Below are 22111 nucleotides of genomic sequence, written 5' to 3'. Positions count from 1 at the left end.
CATCTCGCCCCTTCCCTCCATCTCGCCCCTTCCCTCCATCTCGCCCCTCCCCTCCATCTCGCCCCTCACCTCCATCTCGCCCCTCCCCTCCATCTCAACCCTTCCCTCCATCCCACCCCTCCCCTCTGTCTCGCCCCTCTCCTCCATCTCGCCCCTCTCCTCCATCTCGCCCCTCACCTCCATCTCAACCCTCCCCTCCATCTCGCCCCTCCCCTCCATCTCGCCCCTCCCCTTCATCTCGCCCCTCACCTCCATCTCAACCCTCCCCTCCATCTCAACCCTCCCCTCCATCTCGCCCCTCCCCTCCATCTCGCCCCTCCCCTCCGTCTCAACCCTCACCTCCATCTCGCCCCTACCTTCCATCTCACCCCTCCCCTCCATCTCATCCCTCCCCTTCATCTCGCCCCTCACCTCCGTCTCAACCCTCACCTCCATCTCGCCCCTACCCTCCATCTCGCCCCTCCCCTCCATCTCGCCCCTCACCTCCGTCTCGCCCCTCACCTCCATCTCGCCCCTCACCTCCATCTCGCCCCTCCCCTCCATCTCGCCCCTCCCCTCCATCTCGCCCCTCCCCTCCATCTCGCCCCTCACCTCCATCTCGCCCCTCACCTCCATCTCGCCCCTCCCCTTCATCTCAACTCTCCCCTCCATCTCACCCCTCCCCTCCATGTCGCCCCTCCCCTCCATCTCAACTCTCCCCTCCATCTCGCCCCTCACCTCCATCTCACCCCTCCCCTCCATCTCGCCCCTCAATGGGACATGGACTACAAATGAAAGTTACGGAAAGTTGTATTTCTACAGATTCCGTCCCAAGGGAGGTTCTGGAAGCTCATACCCGGAGCCCCATACTGAAGGATCAGGAAGGAGTCGCGCCGCCGCCACGGACAGTGGTAGAGCCACCCTCAAAGGTAAGTGTCAACTACATGACCCTACCCCTTGTTACCATGGACACACTCCAATGACTCCCATTTTCCATTTCTCGTTTCTCGTTTCCCAGTCACAAAACTTCCTTGTTTTTCTGGTAAGTCCAACAAATATGGTTCTCCAGGTAGATAAATAAATTTTACATAACTTTCTTTTTATTTGAATAGATTAAGATGACGTTGACCTTGACAGTGGAATGATCTTTGCACTAAATATATATATATGTCATTGTCAGTTACACTGAAGAGCTATCATGAGACAGCGAAAGTACTATGTATGAAACTGATATAAAGAAGATGATGGACTAACGTGGACTTTATTATTTTATTATATATTACATGTACACCGAGTGAACATTTACCTCATTTTTGTATATATATTCCACTCAGTGAACATTTAGAAGCATGTGGAAATGGCAACTTTTTAGTTTTCCCGCTATATAAGCTAAATTTTGATCATGAACCTACATTGTTTCAAAAAGAGCAACATTTCATTCATAAATACGCGCCTAAGTTAAATGTAAAGGCGTAAGTTATTTGTCCATTGTCACCTTGGTATTGTGACGTCATAGTTTCCTAAATGTTATGACATCATGTAACTATATGTTATTACTTCATGTCCGTTATTCAGTTATGGCCTGATGAGACTTGTACGTGGTACGAGTTGAAAGCGCTAGCCTATTAAAACTGTGTTCAATCTTACTCCACTTATTTAATTATTACTATATATATATATATATATATATATATATATATATATATATATATATATATATATATATATATATATATTGTTGGCTGAAGAAGCTGAAATCATGCTCCATCTTTGGAACACATCTTTGTATCATTGTAATTCTAGGCTGAAGCATCATTAAATTATTTCTGCCTGATTCAGGTGAGCTACAGTGCCGTGGCTCTACTTTATTAACCCCATGCTGCTAAGGGCGTTCTGTGTGCCCACCATCTGGAGATGTGACACATGGAGAGATATAAAGGTGTTGGCGGCCATGAGGCTCTATGTGTTCTTGTGCCACTACTGCCAAGAAAACACAACTCTGATACAGATGATCCTTGATTGGTTATTGTCAAATAATCCATAATGGATAAAAACCTGGCAATAGTTCAGACTTAACACAATATTGCTGTTGTAATGATCTGACACAAATACCTGGTATCACACCAGCTCAGTACAATAACAAAAGCAAACTCGTCCGTATGATCGCCCTGATCACAAACCTATGTCACGGTACCTACGTCCGCCAATTGAGCTTGACTAATTGCCATGTTGTTGGTGGAATATAACAGACACGCTCCAACTAGCCCAGTAACACGATCAATCGGGTGATCCTCCCTTGGTCAGCAGGATTAGGTTAATCCCTGTTAATCTTGGAGTGTCTATCGTAAACTCCTTGCAGTTTGCTGGGATCTCAGCCCGAGGACAATACGGGCGTGATGGACGTGAGGGCAGAGCGTAGATAACCTTGTCACACAGGTATCATGGCACAGGCTAAGTAGTGCAGGAGATGTGGGATCACTCTTATCTCCGAGTTCCACAGTAGGCGAATACCCCTTCACCCCACCTGTATGGGGATGAGGTGAGGTGGGGGGGTCCTCCTTGTCGTTGCCTGGGAGGGTCACGAGTACAAATTGAGTTTATAGATGTGTATGTATCAATGGTGGATTAAATATTGGGCTCTTTCTGGATTTTTATTTTGAAGTAATATTGGTATCATGAATAATTTGTTTGTAAATTTTTTTATTTTGTTTACAGAAATAATGAAAAAGTGACAGTTCTTTTAGAATGATTGAAAATGTCAATTGTTGTGTTCCCTGAGATGGTTGCATAGTGTGAACATCAATTAGAAGTATTGTGATAAATGACAACAACACACTAATATACATGTAAATATAGTTCGTAGTATTTTAGTTAAATATGTGTCTGTAATGCCCCAAGCCTGTGTAGACGGGATGTGCTTCTTCACGAGTACAGTGTGAGTGGCGTGTGGCCACCTGCGTGTGAACTGTTACCAGTGCCCCTCGCCACCCAGGTCTTACCCTGATACCTGTCAGGTGTGAAGCAGTCACACACAGCCACCCTCTGTACCCCCCCCCCCCCTCCCCCCCGTACCTCCCAACTCACATTTCAAACTGCAGATCTTCATTCCCAAATCCCCACCTGGGATTAAACAAGTAGCCATTGTTATGCGAGACTGGCGTGTTTGGCAGCAGTTTCAAGCTACGCTAACAGACCACTGCCCGACCGCTCATCAAAAGACCAGGTCTCTGATTAGTCGATAACTGTGCTCATAGGGGCATTTGCCCTCTGTGACTCCTCAGTCGTGAAAATAGAGACTGTTTTAATTATATGACAGGTAGAGGCGCTTGTTATTCATGGCATCGCCATCACAGTCAGCAAACAGGTAGGTGCTTACTCTGTGATGACTGTATACTTACCTAATACTTATGTTGTAGATGCTGTGGGGGTGTATATATTTATTTATATTTATAGCATGGTACAGATATGATGGAAGCTGTACAGGTCAGTTGAGTGTTGGGTAAACTGCTACAATGGTATAAGGTGTCCTAGCATTGTGTCCATGCTTGAAATGGTTTATGAAAACTACATTTAAATCATATCTTGAGTAAAACACAATTTGTCCTTTGTCACCCTTTTCTTAAAATAATAAGAACAGATGTAAATATTTTCTGATAGCCTAACAGTAATAAATTGTTTAATATTTTATGTGAACGTTTCTCAACATTATAGGGATATTGATGTTAATATTCTGTTGGTAGTAGTTCGATTCACGTTGTTCTGATTGTGTTGAATTACATCGATTCAATGCTGTTTTTTCACAAAGAAACACACTGTTGTGGTCCAGAATCTCACCCGAGTGTCTTTTGATATCAAATATATCAACACGAGTTGATAAAAGTGGAAAAATTCCGAGGTTTGCCGAGGATTTTTGCCACTTTTATCAACTCGTGTTGATATATTTGATATCAAAAGACACGAGGGTGAGATTTTATTTATCATCCAACATCATTCTTTCAACTTTTCAATTTGTAGACAGTAATTAGCAGTGTCTTCAGTGTAAAAAGTACTGCAAACAGCTTCAGTAGCAGAGCCATTAGTGATGTCATTTGATTGTGACGTCATGGTAACCAGTGACATCACAATGGTCTGCAAAGCATTGTGATGTAATTTCATTGCAGCGATATCTACAGTGTAGATATCGCTTGATCTCATCCAAGCATATCTCCTGTGGGAGCCAGTTTTGGATGATAAAGGCTTATATCAACTTTTTCTAAGTTATCATTTGGGAAAGGTAATTTGGATATGTCTCATTTAACATGCTTAATACGTAAATAAAAATTTTTTGGTAAATTTGTAGTATATATTAGTATATGTATCAGTATACAGAAATAGTGTAGAAAATGTGTGTGTTTCTGATTTAAACAATATTTATTTCCCCCCAAAAGGATGGGATTGGTGAACAGGTTAACCTATTTAAACACCTCTCCCTACAAAGGACATTTAACAATTAATGAGAGTAAACTGTACATAAAACAATAAATTTAGATTAATTGCACTTACTATTGCAAATATTATAATGTGAATATACAAGTCACACAGAAATATATATATCGGCACATAACCAAACCGGTGCATCCATGCACATGTGCGTATACCCATGGGCGGATACAGAGCGGGGGTGCGGGGGTGCGCACCCCCCTTTTTATTTCAAAAAAAATCTTTATTTCTGTATAAATTACCACCAAAGACAATAAATAGATCTTAGTTGTGCACCCCCCCTTTTCAAAAAAGCTGTATCCGCCTCTGCTACCCATATACATGTATGCTTGTACACCTATACCTCTACATACCAGCATACCAGCATACAAACAACTATTTCATTGATGTCATCGTAAAGAAGACATTTAAATTTTAAATCTTTTAGATTTTGCAATGAATAAATGGACAGATTGTACAATAGCAAGGTTAGTATCAGTAGATGTTGTAGCATTTCCATATAAGACTGAATCCAATTCATATCCCTTTATATAGTAGTACATATTGTTCTGAAGATGAGGGCGGTCGGGTAGCCTAGTGGTTAAAGCGTTCGCTCGTCACGCCAAAGACCCGGGTTCGATTCCCGACATGGGTACAATGTGTGAAGCCCATTTCTGGTGTCCCCCGCCGTGATATTGCTGGAATATTGCTAAAAGCGGCGTAAAACCATACTCACTCACTCACTCTGAAGACGACTGTAGTTGCGAGGTGTGTGTTTCTGATATATACTCTATTGCAATAGTTAAACCTATATATGGACATGCAGCGAGTCTAAGACACAGGTGACTGGTTAAATAGACATAGACTGACATTTAGTCCCCCAAATATTATTTCACAATATATAGCTACAAATCGAAAAATATAATCCAAATAGAGCCCAGAACAATGCTTAATTTCAGAGCTGAGGCAATCTAGACTTACCAAATTATTCTAGACTTGAGTTGGACTCAATTTTTAATGTATTCTCTGCATTTTTAGAAATAATGGACAATTGGATACCATATTTCAGTCTGTTTTTCTCATTTACTTCCCAATAACTAGAATGTTTCAGGAGAAATTCTAGGTAATTATTTACATTTCAGGAAATTTTCTTATTTCTACAAATAGTCTGGTTGTGGTTTGCCTGTTAGACAATGCTGACCGGCACTCATTGACCTATTCTACTACTGATCAATGACAATATATATTTAAGCTTACATTGTTGATCATGTTGAATAGCGTGTGCAGTTTTAAAATATTCATTCCATTATGTTTTGGTTCACCTCATGGTCGGTCGTGTACCTGGCATATTTTTCATCTTGTTGTTTGAGATGAAAAGTTTGGCTAGGCTACAATAAATTATGAAATTTTTGTCAGACGTTTTCGGGAGACTTGATGTGTTTGTATATTGTTTTGAATGAATTCACTGCTCAAGACATCTGTGCATTAACCGTTTATGGGTCCTATTCACATGAATACGGGCAGGAGGAAGATTGGAAAAGCAGACTTTAAAAAAAAACAATGACAGTAAATGCCAGAGCTCCAGATAAGCTTTTGGTGTTGTGGGTATTTTACCCATGCATTTTAAAATCATTGGGTATCAGTAATTCTATCTGCGTATTCAAATTTCTGTTACCCACTAGTTTTTACACATGTGGGTATTTAAGTTAAATATTTAAAAACACTATTCATCTAGTCCCTGCAAACTTGTCTTGTGTGGGTTCGAGAGCTTTATAGGACTCAAAAATACCACGATACTTCCACATGAAAGTGTGATGGCAAATGATCATGATGTGACTGTCATCGTGGAGGTTGGCAAGGTTGACGAAATGCCCGTTTATAATTTCAAAATAAGTTGCTGATTTGCTAATCGAATACGCAGGGTTACTTCACAATATTTTACTGATACGCACAAATTTTATTTTTGTAGCGTATCTGTAATGTTCGTTGTGTATTTGATACGCTTGGATTATATTTTACTGCGTATTTCTGCATTTCTGATGCGTATTTCACGCAGATACGCAGCTTATCTGGAGCTCTGAAATGCTCTGTTCAGTTTTCACCTTTGTTATCGTGTTACTTTTGTAGTTCTTACAGGTACATATATATATGTTCTCTGCTTCATAGCATTCATTCACCTGATGAAGGAGTAAGCATATACTCCGAAATGTTGTGTTCCTCATTATAAAGAAGTTGACATCCATAGATTCTCTTCCTCAAAGACAGTAGGTTATTTCATGTCGATGTGAAAGGACATTATGGACCGGGAACATTTTTCTGATATTGTGTATTTTCTTGCTCTGATGGTACCTCTCAACAGCATGGTTAGAAAGCAGGGAGACACTCACAGCTGATCGTGTTGGTTGAGAACACCACCATAGCACCACAGCCACCACAGCAACATGATCATCCAGTCACATGACCATGTCTTGATATACAGTTGGAAATGAATAAGCGAACACTTAGTTTAAGACACAGTACAATGATATGCTATCATGGGTTCCACGCTTGTCTGCCAAATACACGTTGGAAACATTGCACACAAACACAACTCAACATTAGATTCTGTGTTGAATTTGTATGCATGCTATTTCAAATGTACCAACAGTAAAGCTTATTTCCCTATTTTCATTGTTCCCTTATTCGTTTCTATCAGCATATCAGCATGTCATGGATTTACCAGACATTCCAACAAATTTGACTCTAGCTGAGCTGGTATTTTACTTGAAGGTCAAGGTCGTTCCGAGCAGCGGGATTCCGGGCAGGTGCTCAGTAAGCGCCTGATAGAGTACGCCAGAATGAGTTCGGACAAAGACTCCGACCTTCACTCTCTGTCAATGTCTGCCGACTCGGACCATCAGGACATCGTCATTCCAACTGAGATCTCCCAACAAGTGAGTTGTCATCCTGAGAAGGTATATCATTGTTCACAGCACTAGCTCGCTGTGCAGAGTTGCATCCCTTGGGCACGCAAGAAACCTATGATTGTGAGTTCGAATCCCAGTTCGCCCCGATTATGTTTCTAGGTTTGTCAGCACCATACCCGTGCTCGTGGGTTTCATCGAAGTGGTAAACGTCTGAGACCTGCATCACTTCGGGCTTTCCTCCCACATTAAGCTGACACACCGCGATATAACTGGAATACTGTTAAAAGCGGCGTTAAACCCAACTCTCTCACTCACAACACTAGCAGGCCCTCCTATCTGTTGGAATACAAAGTGTTGACTGAGTTAAAAATGAAGGCGTATTGGTAATATAGCTTCCATATTGGAACCAAATGCATTGATTATGTTTTGTGTGCTGTGGCGACAGTAAGTGTTGTTGTAGTTGTCGAAATGCGGAATTTAACAGATATGAACGAATGTGTTCAGTTGCCAATGCTTTCAGACCCGTGAAGATCCGGGGTAGAATAGGTCTTCAGCAACCCATGCTTGCCGTAACAGGAGACTATGCTTGTCGTAAAAGGCGACTAACGGGATCGGGTGGTCAGGCTTGCTGACTTGGTTGATGCATATCATCGATCCCAATTGCGTGGATCGATGCTCATGATGTCAATCACTGGATTGTCTGGTCCAGACTCGATTATTTGCAGACAGCCGTCATATAGCTGAAATATTGCTGAGTGCGGCATTAAACAACAAACAAACAAACAAACAAACCAATGCTTTCAGTTCCAATAGCGGCTGTGTGGTGATTCCATTGAGAACCACTGTTATGACGATAGTTGCTGCATTTATATCACATTTGAAACTGTTCCTTCGCACTTGGCAGCTATACACACGGTATTGCCTTTCATTCTAATAGATAGGTGAGCCTGATGAGGCTAAAACTGAAAAAGGTTTTGTTGGTGGTCCTGCGAAACAGCCGTGACTGATACTTGATAATAACAGAGGGTTAGGCTCTCCATTTGTCATCTTTAACTTTTGTGCTCTAAATACATACCCCCATATTACTATTATTATATTGAACTGGATGAATCAATACTTAAAGGTCTCCATCCATATTCAAATAATGATGATAGTAGTTGATTAGACAAACATATAGCCTTTGACTCTAATTATCTATAAGGTCAAATACAGATAATTCAATAACAAACACCGCCAGTATTAGGGAACCCTCAAATCTCTTATAGAGAGTTGAGAATGGGATGAGTGTAGGCTGGTAGAGTATGGGATGAGTGTAGGCTGGTAGAGTATGGGACGAGTGTAGGCAGGTAGAGTATGGGACAAGTGTAGGCTGGTAGAGTATGGGATGAGTGTAGGCTGCTAGAGTATGGGATGAGTGTAGACAGGTAGAGTATGGGACAAGTGTAGGCTGGTAGAGTATGGGATGAGTGTAGACAGGTAGAGTATGGGACAAGTGTAGGCTGGTAGAGTATGGGATGAGTGTAGACAGGTAGAGTATGGGACAAGTGTAGGCTGGTAGAGTATGGGATGAGTGTAGACAGGTAGAGTATGGGACAAGTGTAGGCTAGTAGAGTATGGGATGAGTGTAGGCTGGTAGAGTATGGGATGAGTGTAGACAGGTAGAGTATGGGATGAGTGTAGACAGGTAGAGTATGGGATGAGTGTAGACAGGTAGAGTATGGGATGAGTGTAGACAGCTAGAGTATGGGATGAGTGTAGACAGGTAGAGTATGGGATGAGTGTAGACAGCTAGAGTATGGGATGAGTGTAGGCTGGTAGAGTATGGGATGAGGAGTGGAAGGAAATGGGGAGATTGTTTCATGAAATATATGCTCTTGGTTCTGTAAGAGAGACTGGTAGTTGTAGATATTGCTGTTGAACATAAGCAAGCCCTTCCTCCCATTGGTTTGAAGCTGCCTGAGGGATGAAGCTTTGTTGTGATGAATCATTTATGGCTGAAGAGAATCACCATGGAATCTCCTGTCATGGAGAAGAGCTTTTGGGGGGGAAGATTCAAGTTAAAGAGGGATTGTGATTTTGGTCTTCTGTTTTTGCCAGAACGCTTTTATAGTTTATGTACGTCACATCTTGATGTTAACAGTCTCATTAGAGTCAGACCTTACTTCTCACAACTGCAAAACAAAGATCTGAGGACATCCCATTACAGGTCACGTCTGAATGGCCTTCTGGCGAACTTTGACCGACAATGAAATGACTAACAAGAAGTTGACATTAGCCAATCAGGAAGCAGCTTTCTTTAGCTATGAGCCACAAGTTTCATACTGGCTACATCTATTTCAGACAACGTTTTTAAAATATTCTGACAAAGTTCTCGATTCATAATTTGAAAACTGAACAAAAGAACATTCTAGAATGCCTTATAGATTGCCGATATTGTATGGCAGTACTTCCCACAGGCTATGCAAAGTCCTGACATGACCTGCAATGGAATGTCTCCAGATCTTTGTTCAGTGGTAGGGAGAACTAAGATCTGATTTGAATGAGTTTGGATGTTAAACCATGTGGCTGTTGGTGCTCTAGACGGAGATTCACTCCCAGGAGGGGGTCAGCTTCTACGACTCCGGCATCGGCAGGGACATCTCAGACTCCTCCTCCCAGGGCAACCGCATCGGCCCGGTGGCGTCATACAAGAAGAAAGTCAAGCAGCGGCAGCTGTCACCAGTGAAGTCATCATCCAATGGACCGTCTCCGCCTCCTAAGAAAGGTAGGAGTCAATATACTTTTCTTGGATGTACCTCACCGTCCTGGAGTGTTGATGTACTCGCTTCCATGCTAATCTTGTCTCTTTGTAGGATTTGTGATGTCACAATGGAGTGGGCTGGATGTCTCAAACTAGTAGAAGCATCAAATGTATTGAAGCAGATAAATTATCTTTCTTCAACATTAATAATTACAGAGATCGATCATCCCTTCACTGTCCTATGTCCACCCCTACCATCACCTCTCAAGGTGCAGTCCAGTCAGACTATGAAACATTACAAATGAAACAAAATACAAACAGTTCTATTGTTACAGGAAAAGATTGGAAGGAATTCTTTCAGTTCTATGGTTGGACGGAAAGATTGGAAGGAATTCTTTGAGTTCTATGGTTGGAGGGAAAGATTGGAAGGAATTCTTTCAGTTCTTTGGTTGGAGGGAAAGATTGGAAGGAATTCTTTGAGTTCTATGGTTGGAGGGAAAGATTGGAAGGAATTCTTTGAGTTCTATGGTTGGAGGGAAAGATTGGAAGGAATTCTTTGAGTTCTATGGTTGGAGGGAAAGATTGGAAGGAATTCTTTGAGTTCTATGGTTGGAGGGAAAGATTGGAAGGAATTCTTTGAGTTCTATGGTTGGAGGGAAAGATTGGAAGGAATTCTTTGAGTTCTATGGTTGGAGGGAAAGATTGGAAGGAATTCTTTGACTTCTATGGTTGGAGGGAAAGATTGGAAGGAATTCTTTGAGTTCTATGGTTGGAGGTAAAGATTGGAAGGAATTCTTTCAGTTCTATGGTTGGAGGGAAAGATTGGAAGGAATTCTTTCACTTCTGTGGTTAGAGGGAAAGATTGTAAGGAATTCTTTCAGTTCTGTGGTTGGAGGGAAAGATTGGAAGGAATTCTTTCACTTCTATGGTTAGAGGGAAAGATTGGAAGGAATTCTTTCAGTTCTATGGTTGGAAGGAAAGATTGGAAAGAATTCTTTGAGTTCTATGGTTGGAGGGAAAGATTGGAAGGAATTCTTTCACTTCTGTGGTTGGAGGGAAAGATTGGAAGGAATTCTTTCACTTCTGTGGTTAGAGGGAAAGATTGGAAGGAGTTCTTTGAGTTCTATGGTTGGAGGGAAAGATTGGAAGGAATTCTTTCACTTCTGTGGTTGGAGGGAAAGATTGGAAGGAATTCTTTCACTTCTGTGGTTAGAGGGAAAGATTGGAAGGAATTCTTTCAGTTCTATGGTTGGAAGGAAAGATTGGAAGGAATTCTTTGAGTTCTATGGTTGGAGGGAAAGATTGGAAGGAATTCTTTCACTTCTGTGGTTGGAGGGAAAGATTGGAAGGAATTCTTTCAGTTCTATGGTTGGAGGGAAAGATTGGAAGGAGTTCTTTGAGTTCTATGGTTGGAGGGAAAGATTGGAAGGAATTCTTTCACTTCTGTGGTTGGAGGGAAAGATTGGAAGGAATTCTTTCACTTCTGTGGTTAGAGGGAAAGATTGGAAGGAATTCTTTCAGTTCTATGGTTGGAAGGAAAGATTGGAAGGAATTCTTTGAGTTCTATGGTTGGAGGGAAAGATTGGAAGGAATTCTTTCACTTCTGTGGTTGGAGGGAAAGATTGGAAGGAATTCTTTCAGTTCTATGGTTGGAGGGAAAGATTGGAAGGAATTCTTTGAGTTCTATGGTTGGAGGGAAAGATGGAAGGAATTCTTTGAGTTCTATGGTTGGAGGGAAAGATTGGAAGGAATTCTTTGAGTTCTATGGTTGGAGGGAAAGATTGGAAGGAATTCTTTCACTTCTGTGGTTGGAGGGAAAGATTGTAAGGAATTCTTTCAGTTCTATGGTTGGAGGGAAAGATTGGAAGGAATTCTTTGACTTCTATGGTTGGAGGGAAAGATTGGAAGGAATTCTTTCACTTCTGTGGTTGGAGGGAAAGATTGGAAGGAATTCTTTCACTTCTGTGGTTAGAGGGAAAGATTGGAAGCAGTTCTTTGAGTTCTATGGTTGGAGGGAAAGATTGGAAGGAATTCTTTCACTTCTGTGGTTGGAAGGAAAGATTGGAAGGAATTTTTTCACTTCTGTGGTTGGAGGGAAAGATTGGAAGGAATTCTTTCACTTCTGTGGTTAGAGGGAAAGATTGGAAGGAATTCTTTGAGCTCTATGGTTGGAGGGAAAGATTGGAAGGAATTCTTTCAGTTCTGTGGTTGGAGGGAAAGATTGGAAGGAATTCTTTGAGTTCTATGGTTGGAGGGAAAGATTGGAAGGAATTCTTTGAGTTCTATGGTTGGAGGGAAAGATTGGAAGGAATTCTTTCAGTTCTGTGGTTGGAGGGAAATATTGGGAGGAATTATATTACTTGAGTTCTGTTTTTGCAGGGAAAGACTGGAAGGAATTTTTTGAGACTCCCACTGCCATGGAGAGGCGCAGGATGGGCATGGTGAAGAAGGACTTTGAGGAGGGCAACATGAAGAAGATGTCCAGCCTGCCACCAATCTCCTACATCAGCTCAGACCTCCCCACATCCCCGGGGGAAGCCGGACTCCGATTGCTGCACACAGTCCGGGTGGCGGAGAAGGTATGTGGACTGTCAGCCACAACGCTGTAATTGTATGTCAAAGTTCAACAACGGTATGATTTTGAAGAATAATCAAAATACTGTGAGTGGATGTAATGTTCAATCGATATGATTTGGAAGGTTAATTTTAAAGAAATGATGTACTGCACATTGTATATCTCTTAAACCATTTGTTTTCAGGACAAGTCGGACTCAGAGAAACACAAGGTGGAGGCAGTGCCTGGGCGACTCAGTGTCCACACACAGAACGTGTAAGTGCAGCAGGAGGTCTTCATGGACGAAATGGATGATCTACAGCTGGACACACATGCATGGAATAGTTACAAAAATAAATATAAAAAAAAATAAAATATAAGGCAGGGTGTTTGCTACTGAGATGAGCCGGGATGATTGTGTACTAATTTATATAGTATGTCTTAATCCAGACTGGTTCGTATTTCTATATGAAGAAGGTTAAGCATCCTTTGACAATAACACAATCACGGATGTAACGTCCCCCTGTTGTTGACCACACCTCTCCATCTGTTTCAGAGACTCTGGCAGAAGTAACTTCGGTGTCCTCCAGATGCAGTGGACAACCAACGTTCCCATCATCCCTGTGTCCGGCTCTCGCCATCGCAGGAACAAGCCTAGTCACATGACAAGGTCACATGACCCTGACCTGACCCTGCCTCCTCTGGACAAGTCCGGGAACATCCTCCACAAACCACAGTAAGTGGCCAAAGGGTTGCAGTGTATAGTTCGTCATGACTCTCAGGAAGATGATGTTGGTATGGAGAATCTTGTTTTGTTGCCAGAAAATATGGTGATCAGGTTTTTTTATGAGATTTTCGGAAAGGATAGATTTCATGTCAGATTTTTCAACAGAGGTCTTGTGTTCTTTTATTATCCCCCGTCCAACAAAGTTGGCGAGGGATATAGAAACGGGCTCCATCCATCCGTCCGTCCGTCCGTCACATTTCGTTTCCGGAGCGTAACTCAGAAACCGTTCAATATTTTTTCATCAAACTTTGCAGGTCTGTCAAATACATGCTGAACTGGTGCCTTTTGCTATTCAGAAATTTTAGAATTTTTTTTTTTATGTTTCCCTGGCAGCAAGATAGACTTTGGTTCCAAACTCTTCTTTTTTTTACAATTTCCATGACAAGCTCCACCTCGGTTAAAAAAGGTTAGGGTTTCTTTAGATTTAATTATGTCATAAATTCTGCAACAGGGGCGGGGGATATAGCCACGTTAGTGGCAAACTCTTGTTCTGGTGGCTCTCCAATATATTTGTCTCCACAATGGCGTGAGATCTCAAACACAGTTTTGGCCTTCCTTCCTTCTAGCATCCCTCACATGGACGAGGTTGGCACCAGGTTCCCCATGGTTCAGTCAGCCTTTGAGAATGACTACGTCTGGGAGAAGCCCATGCCACCTCCGCCCATCACCAAGTCTCGCACAGTGATCTCCCCTGTCCGTAAGATGGCGCAAGACCACATGTGTCGCCATTACAAGCTCGCCAAGAAGAAACTGCATCACTATATATCTGTAAGTATTGATGTGAGTCACATCTGTGTTTATTAGAACAGTTATGCATGATTTATCTGTAAGTATTGATGTGAGTCACATCTGTGATTATTAGAACAATTATACACGATTTATCTGTAAGTATTGATGGGAGTCACATCTGTGATTATTAGAACAGTTATACATGATTTATCTGTAAGTATTGATGTGAGTCACATCTGTGATTATTAGAACATTTATATAATAATAATTAGAACATTTATACACGATTTATGACACTATATATTGCAATACAAGTTTTTTGCCAATACAAGGCCTTACATATTAATATTTAAGAAGTGAAGGATCTAAATTTCTGCTGTGAATAATTGACTGATTCAGCAAGAAAAAACTTTTGGACTGTTTAGCAAGGATGTGTGTAAGCTCAGAATTGTTGTTGGTAGATCTGAAATAGTACATACTTGTAATGATCACAAAATAATCTGCCAAAATCATTATTTCATTGCCAAACTATTCTCCAGAGATGAATGAACGTGAACTTCTCTAGGTGTTCTAGCAGACCCATGGCATAGTAGCCAAAGTCTAAAACAAATGTTGGTCAATATTAGGCTAAAGAAAAATGGTGTTATGGTAATGGCGGCAATAGGAGTTTGTATGGTTGTTTATGTAGGGATGCCCTTTCCCAAGTTGATGGTACACAACTGTGTATTTGGTTACATACCAGTTTAAACTAGCAACAAAAAAAGCACCACCCACCCACACTATATTTTCAAAAGTCATTGCCTGAGAGCCAATTCTTTTATTTCTTTTCACCTTACAAATTTCAAATGACAAATTTTTCCATTTCATGTTATTGTGATTTTAAATTCTGTTTTAGCTTGCAAAGGGACATGTGAAAAGACAAAAATGACTCATTTAGTTCAATGCAATATTTGAATACCTCTGAAAATAAGGACTTGAATATTTCAAAGTTGTGGACAAAATAGGTTTCTTGCCAGTTTGCCTGCCACAGATATAAATAGAGAATCTCACCCAAGTGTCTTTTCATATCAAATATATCAACATGAGTTGATAAAAGTTGGAAAACTCTGAGGCTTGTCAAGAACTTTTTCCACTTTTATCAATGAGTGTTGATGTATTTGATATCAAAAGACACTCGGGTGAGATGGTATTTATCATCCAACATCATTCTTCCAACTTTTTCAGTTTGTATACAGTAAAAAGCAGTGTCTGAGGTGTAAAAAGTACTGCTAACAGCTTCAGTAGCAGAGTCATTAGTGATGTCATTTGATTGTGACATCATGGTAACCAATGACGTCACAATGGTTTGCAAAGTATTGTGATGCAATTTCATTGCAGCGATATGTGCAATGTAGATACCGCTTGATCTCACCCAAGCCATATCACCTGTGGGAGCCAGTTTGAGATGAGAAATACCCGTGTACACACAGTTCACCACTACAATGGCGAGACTTCTGGTGGTACAACTCACCTATCTGCTTCACACAGTGACATGTTTAATGATGTCTCACACGTTCAGTCTCAAGCAGTATCAGGCATGACATAACAAAGAGCTTTCCTTGTTCCCCCATTTCCAGGCTGACCTCCTGCATTACTACATGACCGGGTGAACCAGGTAGACCTGACCTGGAGCATAACAATTACTAACATAACAAAGAGCTTTCCTTGTTCCTCCATGTTGCAGGCTGACCTCCTGCATTACTACATGACCGGGTGAACCAGGTAGACCTGACATGTAACATAACAATTACTAACATAACAAAGAGCTTTCCTTGTTCCTCCATGTTGCAGGCTGACCTCCTGCATTACTACATGACCGGGTGAACCAGGTAGACCTGACATGTAACATAACAATTACTAACATAACAAAGAGCTTTCCTTGTTCCTCCATGTTGCAGGCTGACCTCCTGCATTACTACATGACCGGGTGATCCAGGTAGACCTGACATGTAACATAACAATTACTAACATAACAAAGAGCTTTCCTTGTTCCTCCATGTTGCAGGCTGACCTCCTGCATTACTACATGACCGGGTGATCCAGGTAGACCTGACATGTAACATAACAATTACTAACATAACAAAGAGCTTTCCTTGTTCCTCCATCTTGCAGGCTGACCTCCTGCATTAATACATGACCGGGTGATCCAGGTAGACCTGACATGTAACATAACAATTACTAACATAACAAAGAGCTTTCCTTGTTCCTCCATCTTGCAGGCTGACCTCCTGCATTAATACATGACCGGGTGAACCAGGTAGACCTGACACGGAGCATAACAATTACTAACATAACAAAGAGCTTTCCTTGTTCCTCCATGTTGCAGGCTGACCTCCTGCATTACTACATGACCGGGTGAACCAGGTAGACCTGACATGGAGCATAACAATTACTAACATAACAAAGAGCTTTCCTTGTTCCTCCATGTTGCAGGCTGACCTCCTGCATTACTACATGACCGGGTGAACCAGGTAGACCTGACATGTAACATAACAATTACTAACATAACAAAGAGCTTCCCTTGTTCCTCCATGTTGCAGGCTGACCTCCTGCATTACTACATGACCGGGTGAACCAGGTAGACCTGACCTGGAGCATAACAATTACTAACATAACAAAGAGCTTTCCTTGTTCCTCCATGTTGCAGGCTGACCTCCTGCATTACTACATGACCGGGTGAACCAGGTAGACCTGACCTGGAGCATAACAATTACTAACATAACAAAGAGCTTTCCTTGTTCCTCCATGTTGCAGGCTGACCTCCTGCATTACTACATGACCGGGTGAACCAGGTAGACTTGACATGTAACATAACAATTACTAACATAACAAAGAGCTTTCCTTGTTCCTCCATGTTGCAGGCTGACCTCCTGCATTACTACATGACCGGGTGAACCAGGTAGACCTGACATGTAACATAACAATTACTAATATATGTCTTTTTTAATGAAAGAATGTTTTATTTTAATGCTTACCTAAAGATAACCAAGTATTTGGCTAATGTGGACTTAGCTAATACTATACTACCAACCATGGATAGAAATGGTATGACTATATGTGTGTGTGTGTGTCAGTCACTAGCCAGGGCCCACTTGCACAAAGCGATCTTAGTGCTAAGATGATCATAAATCCCATACTTTAACATAGGCTTACAATAGTCGTAGCGCTAAGATCGCTTTGTGCAAGTGGGCCCTGACGTTGTACTCTTGGATGTTTTATAGCCTTTTAGTTTTCTCCTTTCAACTCACTGTTATTATTTGGCTGGCCTGTGGCTTTGATTCTGTTGTTGGTTAGGTGAGCTACTGTTATGGCTCCAGAGGCTATTACCACCCACCCCTGCCCAAACCTTTTAAAAATAACACATTTCTAAGGTGGACCCCCCGCCCCACCCCCTACTCACTCCTTTTCAAATTCACACATTTCCAAGTGGATCCCCCTCAAACTCTTCTTAAAGGAACACATTTCCAAGTGGATCCCCCTCAAACTCTTCTTAAAGGAACACATTTCTAAGTGGATCCCCCTCAAACTCTTCTTAAATTAACCAATTTCCAAGTGGACCCCCCTCAAACTCTTCTTAAAGGAACACATTTCCAAGTGGATCCCCCTCAAACTCTTCTTAAAGTAACACATTTCCAAGTGGACCCCCCTCAAACTCTTCTTAAAGTAACACATTTCCAAGTGGACCCCCCTCAAACTCTTCTTAAATTAACCAATTTCCAAGTGGACCTCCCTCAAACTCTTCTTAAAGGAACACATTTCCAAGTGGATCCCCCTCAAACTCTTCTTAAAGGAACACATTTCCAAGTGGATCCCCCTCAAACTCTTCTTAAAGTAACACATTTCCAAGTGGACCCCCCTTAAACTCTTCTTAAAGGAACACATTTCCAAGTGGACCCCCCTCAAACTCTTCTTAAAGGAACACATTTCCAAGTGGACCCCCCTCAAACTCTTCTTTAAGGAACACATTTCCAAGTGGACCCCCCTTAAACTCTTCTTAAAGGAACACATTTCCAAGTGGACCCCCCTCAAACTCTTCTTAAAGTAACACATTTCCAAGTGGACCCCCCTCAAACTCTTCTTTAAGTAGCACATTTCCAAGTGGAGCCCTATTGAAGCTTACAAATGAGAATGTGATGTATCCAGAGGTGCACCTGTCTCTCCAGAGTCTGCATGGCCTGGTAACCTGTGTGATGAGACTGTCAGCAGCATGACTTCTATTCTTGTATTATTCTTTAGTTGATGGGTGTATCTTTCATTTCAGTTTCACAGATTGTCCATTTTGCATGTCAAATGACACACTCTGTTGTTATGGCTGTCATTTATCAGACTGTAAACAGATTTAGTTTGTGTAGATTGTAGCTTCAGCCGTCAGGCAATTGCATAAGGGCTGACAACCTCTTTCCTCATACCAGTATGTGTTTAAAGAGGTGGAGGTGTAAGTGTTGATAGTGAGGTTTGGGGTATGGCAGTGGTTGCTGGTAGTGGATAGGGGTGTTAAAGTGGGTTTGAGGGTGGGTGTGATTGATGGGGTTTGAGGGTGGGTGTAATAGATTGGGGTTTGAGGATGGAGTGTGATAGAGGGGGGCTTGAGGATGAGGTGTGATAGATAGTGGTTTGAGGATTGGTTGTAACAGATGGGGTTTGAGGATGTGGTGTAATAGAGGGGTTTTTGAGGGTGGGTGTGATAGATGGTGGTTTGAGGATTGGTTGTAATAGATTGGGTTTTAGGATGGGGTTTGAGGGTGGGTGTGATAGATGGTGGTTTGAGGATTGGTTGTAATAGATTGGGTTTTAGGATGGGGTTTGAGGGTGGGTATAATAGTTTGTGTTTTAGGATGGGGTTTGAGGGTGGGTGTGATAGATGGGGTTTGAGGGTGGGTGTGATAGATCGGGTTTGAGGATTGGTTTAATAGATTGGGTTTTAGGATGGTGTTGAAGGATGGGATGTGATAAATGGGGGCTCAGGTTGGGGTGTGACAGATGGGGGGTTGAGGGCGGGATGTAATAGATGCAGGTTTGAGGGTGGGATGTAATAGATGCAGGTTTGAGGGTGGGGTGTGATAGATGGGGGTTTGAGGGTGGGGTTTGATAGAAGGGAGTTTGAGGATGAGGTGTAATAGATGGGGGTTTAAGGGTGGGGTTTGAGGATGTGGTCCAATAGATGGGGGTTTGAGGATGGATTGTAATAAATTGGGGTTTGAGGATGGGGTGGGTGTGATAGATGGGGGTTTCAGGGTTGAGGGGGGGGGGGGTGTTGATGGGAGTAGGGAGGGGTGCTAGATGGGGGTATTTCGGGGGGGGGGGGGGGGGTGTTGATCAACACATGTGGAAGCTGAACGTCTAAGTGAGGAGAATAGATTCTCTGTTGATTTATTTTGTTCTTCCTAACTATGAACGATTATAGAATGTATAGAATACAGAATGTGCCCTGATTGTGTTAACACAGCAACACATTTTTGATGTACCGGTAAATTATTTTCTTAAATGTCAATGCCAGTGTATCGATTTATATGCCTCAATATTCTTCAACAAATAAAAAAAAGCAAAATATCAGTACTTGACCATGTCATTAACTATTGATCTTGAAATAACTGATATTTTTGAGTATTCTGTGTTGTTTACTGGTGTTTTTACGGTTGTGTTGAGCATCTGCATCATGCGTATCATCATCTCTTCCAGGACAAGTCTCCAAGTCACTTCCCATACGCAGCTAAGAGATCCAGTGTCCATGGCCTTCACCTTCCCAAACTCAACCATTCTAAACCTACCCATCATGCAACGTTGCCACCCCTTCAGCTGCGGACGCTCATCAATTGTATCAGAGTGGATACCTAGTCTGTTGCAGACCCGCTACAGTTTGTTACAGACCTGCTACAGCTTGTTGCAGACCCACTACAGCTTGTTGCAGACCCACTACAGTTTGTTACAGACCCACTCCAGCCTGCTACAGCTTGTTGCAGACTCACTACAGTTTGTTACAGACCTGCTATAGCTTGTTGCAGACCTGCTATAGCTTGTTGCAGACCCACTACAGCTTGTTGCAGACCCACTACAGTTTGTTACAGACCTGCTACAGCTTGTTGCAGACCCACTACAGCTTGTTGCAGACCCACTACAGTTTGTTACAGACCTGCTACAGCTTGTTGCAGACCCACTACAGTTTGTTACAGACCCACTACAGCTTGCTACAGCTTGTGTTACCAGCCTGTTTACCATACTAGCCTTGTTATTACAGACTGGCCTCACAATACAGGCTTGCCTTCATTTTTCATATGATGTTTCCTCCAGCAGAATTTTGTATAACCTCAATTTTCATATTTGTTTTATTATTTTCATATAATTAGAAAAAAATCAAAATTTATCACGCACCTGATGAAGTCTTTTCGAGTTTATAGATGTATTATGATGAATTTTACTATTTGTGTTGTATGGATTATTGTTTTTACTCATTTGATTGCAAACAACAATTTATAGCCCAATCAATGTAAAGGAAGTGTTATAAAATCATTAGTACGACCCTGTGTCTTGGTGAGACCGGAGCAGTAGGGAGGGAGGGTCTGTATGTCCACTAAGACAAACAACATGCAAGGCGTCATGGGAGACGAGTGCCTTATGCTGGGCTTTAAGACTGATATTTCAATGCTGTAAATATGTATATGAATAATTTATACACTGTAATTCGAACAAGGAAGTAATTGCTATTTTTTCTCCAGGTTTTGAGATTAAACTTCTTTTATAATTGTTGAGAGGACAAATAATGCTTATTTCAGAATTATTTGGGATATATCATGATTATGTTTTGATTACTTGAGATAAATAATAATTATTTCTCACTGGTTTGAGATTAATCATGATTACTTCTCAGTGATTTGAGACACATTATGACAGAAATTAACATTTTGTGTTTTAAAATACAGTCTAGTACTGGGCCCTAATCAAGTTTTCAATACTTTTGAAAATTGTTAACATGTTCAAAGTCATATCAAGATACTCATATTTCGCCTGTTTCGCTATGATAGATTGATATGACATAAGTTGTGTTCACTACTTTAATCAAAGAATGACATAATTCTTAAATCCGGATAATACATTGGTATAATCACCAGCTAAATTTCAAACTTATATTTTCTTCAACATATAAAGTACTCTGAAGATATTATGATTGGTAATGTTCACAATATTACAACCAAGTATGTATACGTAACAAGTATTATCCTCTGTTAGTCACAACATTGTGCAATACATTTACTGCTGCTGATCTCAGGGTCTGGGCTCCCGATACAGTCTACACCAGAGAAAACTTTCACCAACTGGCTCATGGAAAACAAGAAGTCCTTAACAATATATTTGTACAATACAATACATTTGATACAATACAATATATTTGATTGATTTTACACCTTTATTTAAACATGCTGGATCAAAAATCACTGATTAACTGGCTATTCCAAAGTTGTCTTACCAACAATTTCTTTTTTAATCTTCCAGTTCCAAGTTCCAGATTTAGGTAGATCGTTAATACCATGTTAAAATATTTCTTAAGGACTTGACCTAAATTTGAAATGACAAGCAGGTCATCAGTAGTCCATGCTGTGTCTCCATGGTAACAAACAGTTGCTGTGGAGCTGAACCTTGATATAAGCTTCACATTCTCAGTACAAAAGATGTCTATATACGCCTCTGATATGGAAACTGGTGTTCTATTTTCCTTTGTCCTATACTTGCCTCTGTGAAAGAGAGTCAACATCGGGTCACACAGATATGGCTTGATGTGTACAAAGCTGTGATATTGTTGTTATCTGTGATAGATCAAGGTATTAAATATTGCTCTTTGCAGTGATCAGTTTATGTGTTTATTTTTTGTATACATAAGCAACAGAAATATTATCCCTATAAACATTAACAAGACATGGCGGTTA

The 22111-nt window shown here is 41.3% G+C and overlaps 1 protein-coding gene across 1 annotated transcript in view; it reads left to right on the top strand.

The window, feature by feature from the left end:
* Window positions 1-22035, top strand: part of LOC124149916 — a 95902-nt gene extending 73867 nt beyond the window's left edge. Inside the window, exons 34-41 of the mRNA XM_048382328.1 lie at window positions 802-908; window positions 7207-7370; window positions 9924-10107; window positions 12463-12662; window positions 12843-12913; window positions 13194-13373; window positions 13991-14192; window positions 19872-22035. Coding sequence (XP_048238285.1) covers window positions 802-908; window positions 7207-7370; window positions 9924-10107; window positions 12463-12662; window positions 12843-12913; window positions 13194-13373; window positions 13991-14192; window positions 19872-20027 — 1264 coding nt within the window. The 3' untranslated portion in view covers window positions 20028-22035. The remainder of the gene's footprint in view (window positions 1-801; window positions 909-7206; window positions 7371-9923; window positions 10108-12462; window positions 12663-12842; window positions 12914-13193; window positions 13374-13990; window positions 14193-19871) is intronic.
* The last annotated feature ends 76 nt before the right edge of the window (window positions 22036-22111 follow it).

This window comes from Haliotis rufescens, unplaced genomic scaffold (assembly GCF_023055435.1).
Source record: "Haliotis rufescens isolate VD_foot unplaced genomic scaffold, xgHalRufe1.0.p SCAF_4, whole genome shotgun sequence".
Classification (NCBI taxonomy): Eukaryota; Metazoa; Mollusca; class Gastropoda; order Lepetellida; family Haliotidae; genus Haliotis; species Haliotis rufescens.
This window is presented reverse-complemented; position numbering and strand designations above follow the sequence as displayed.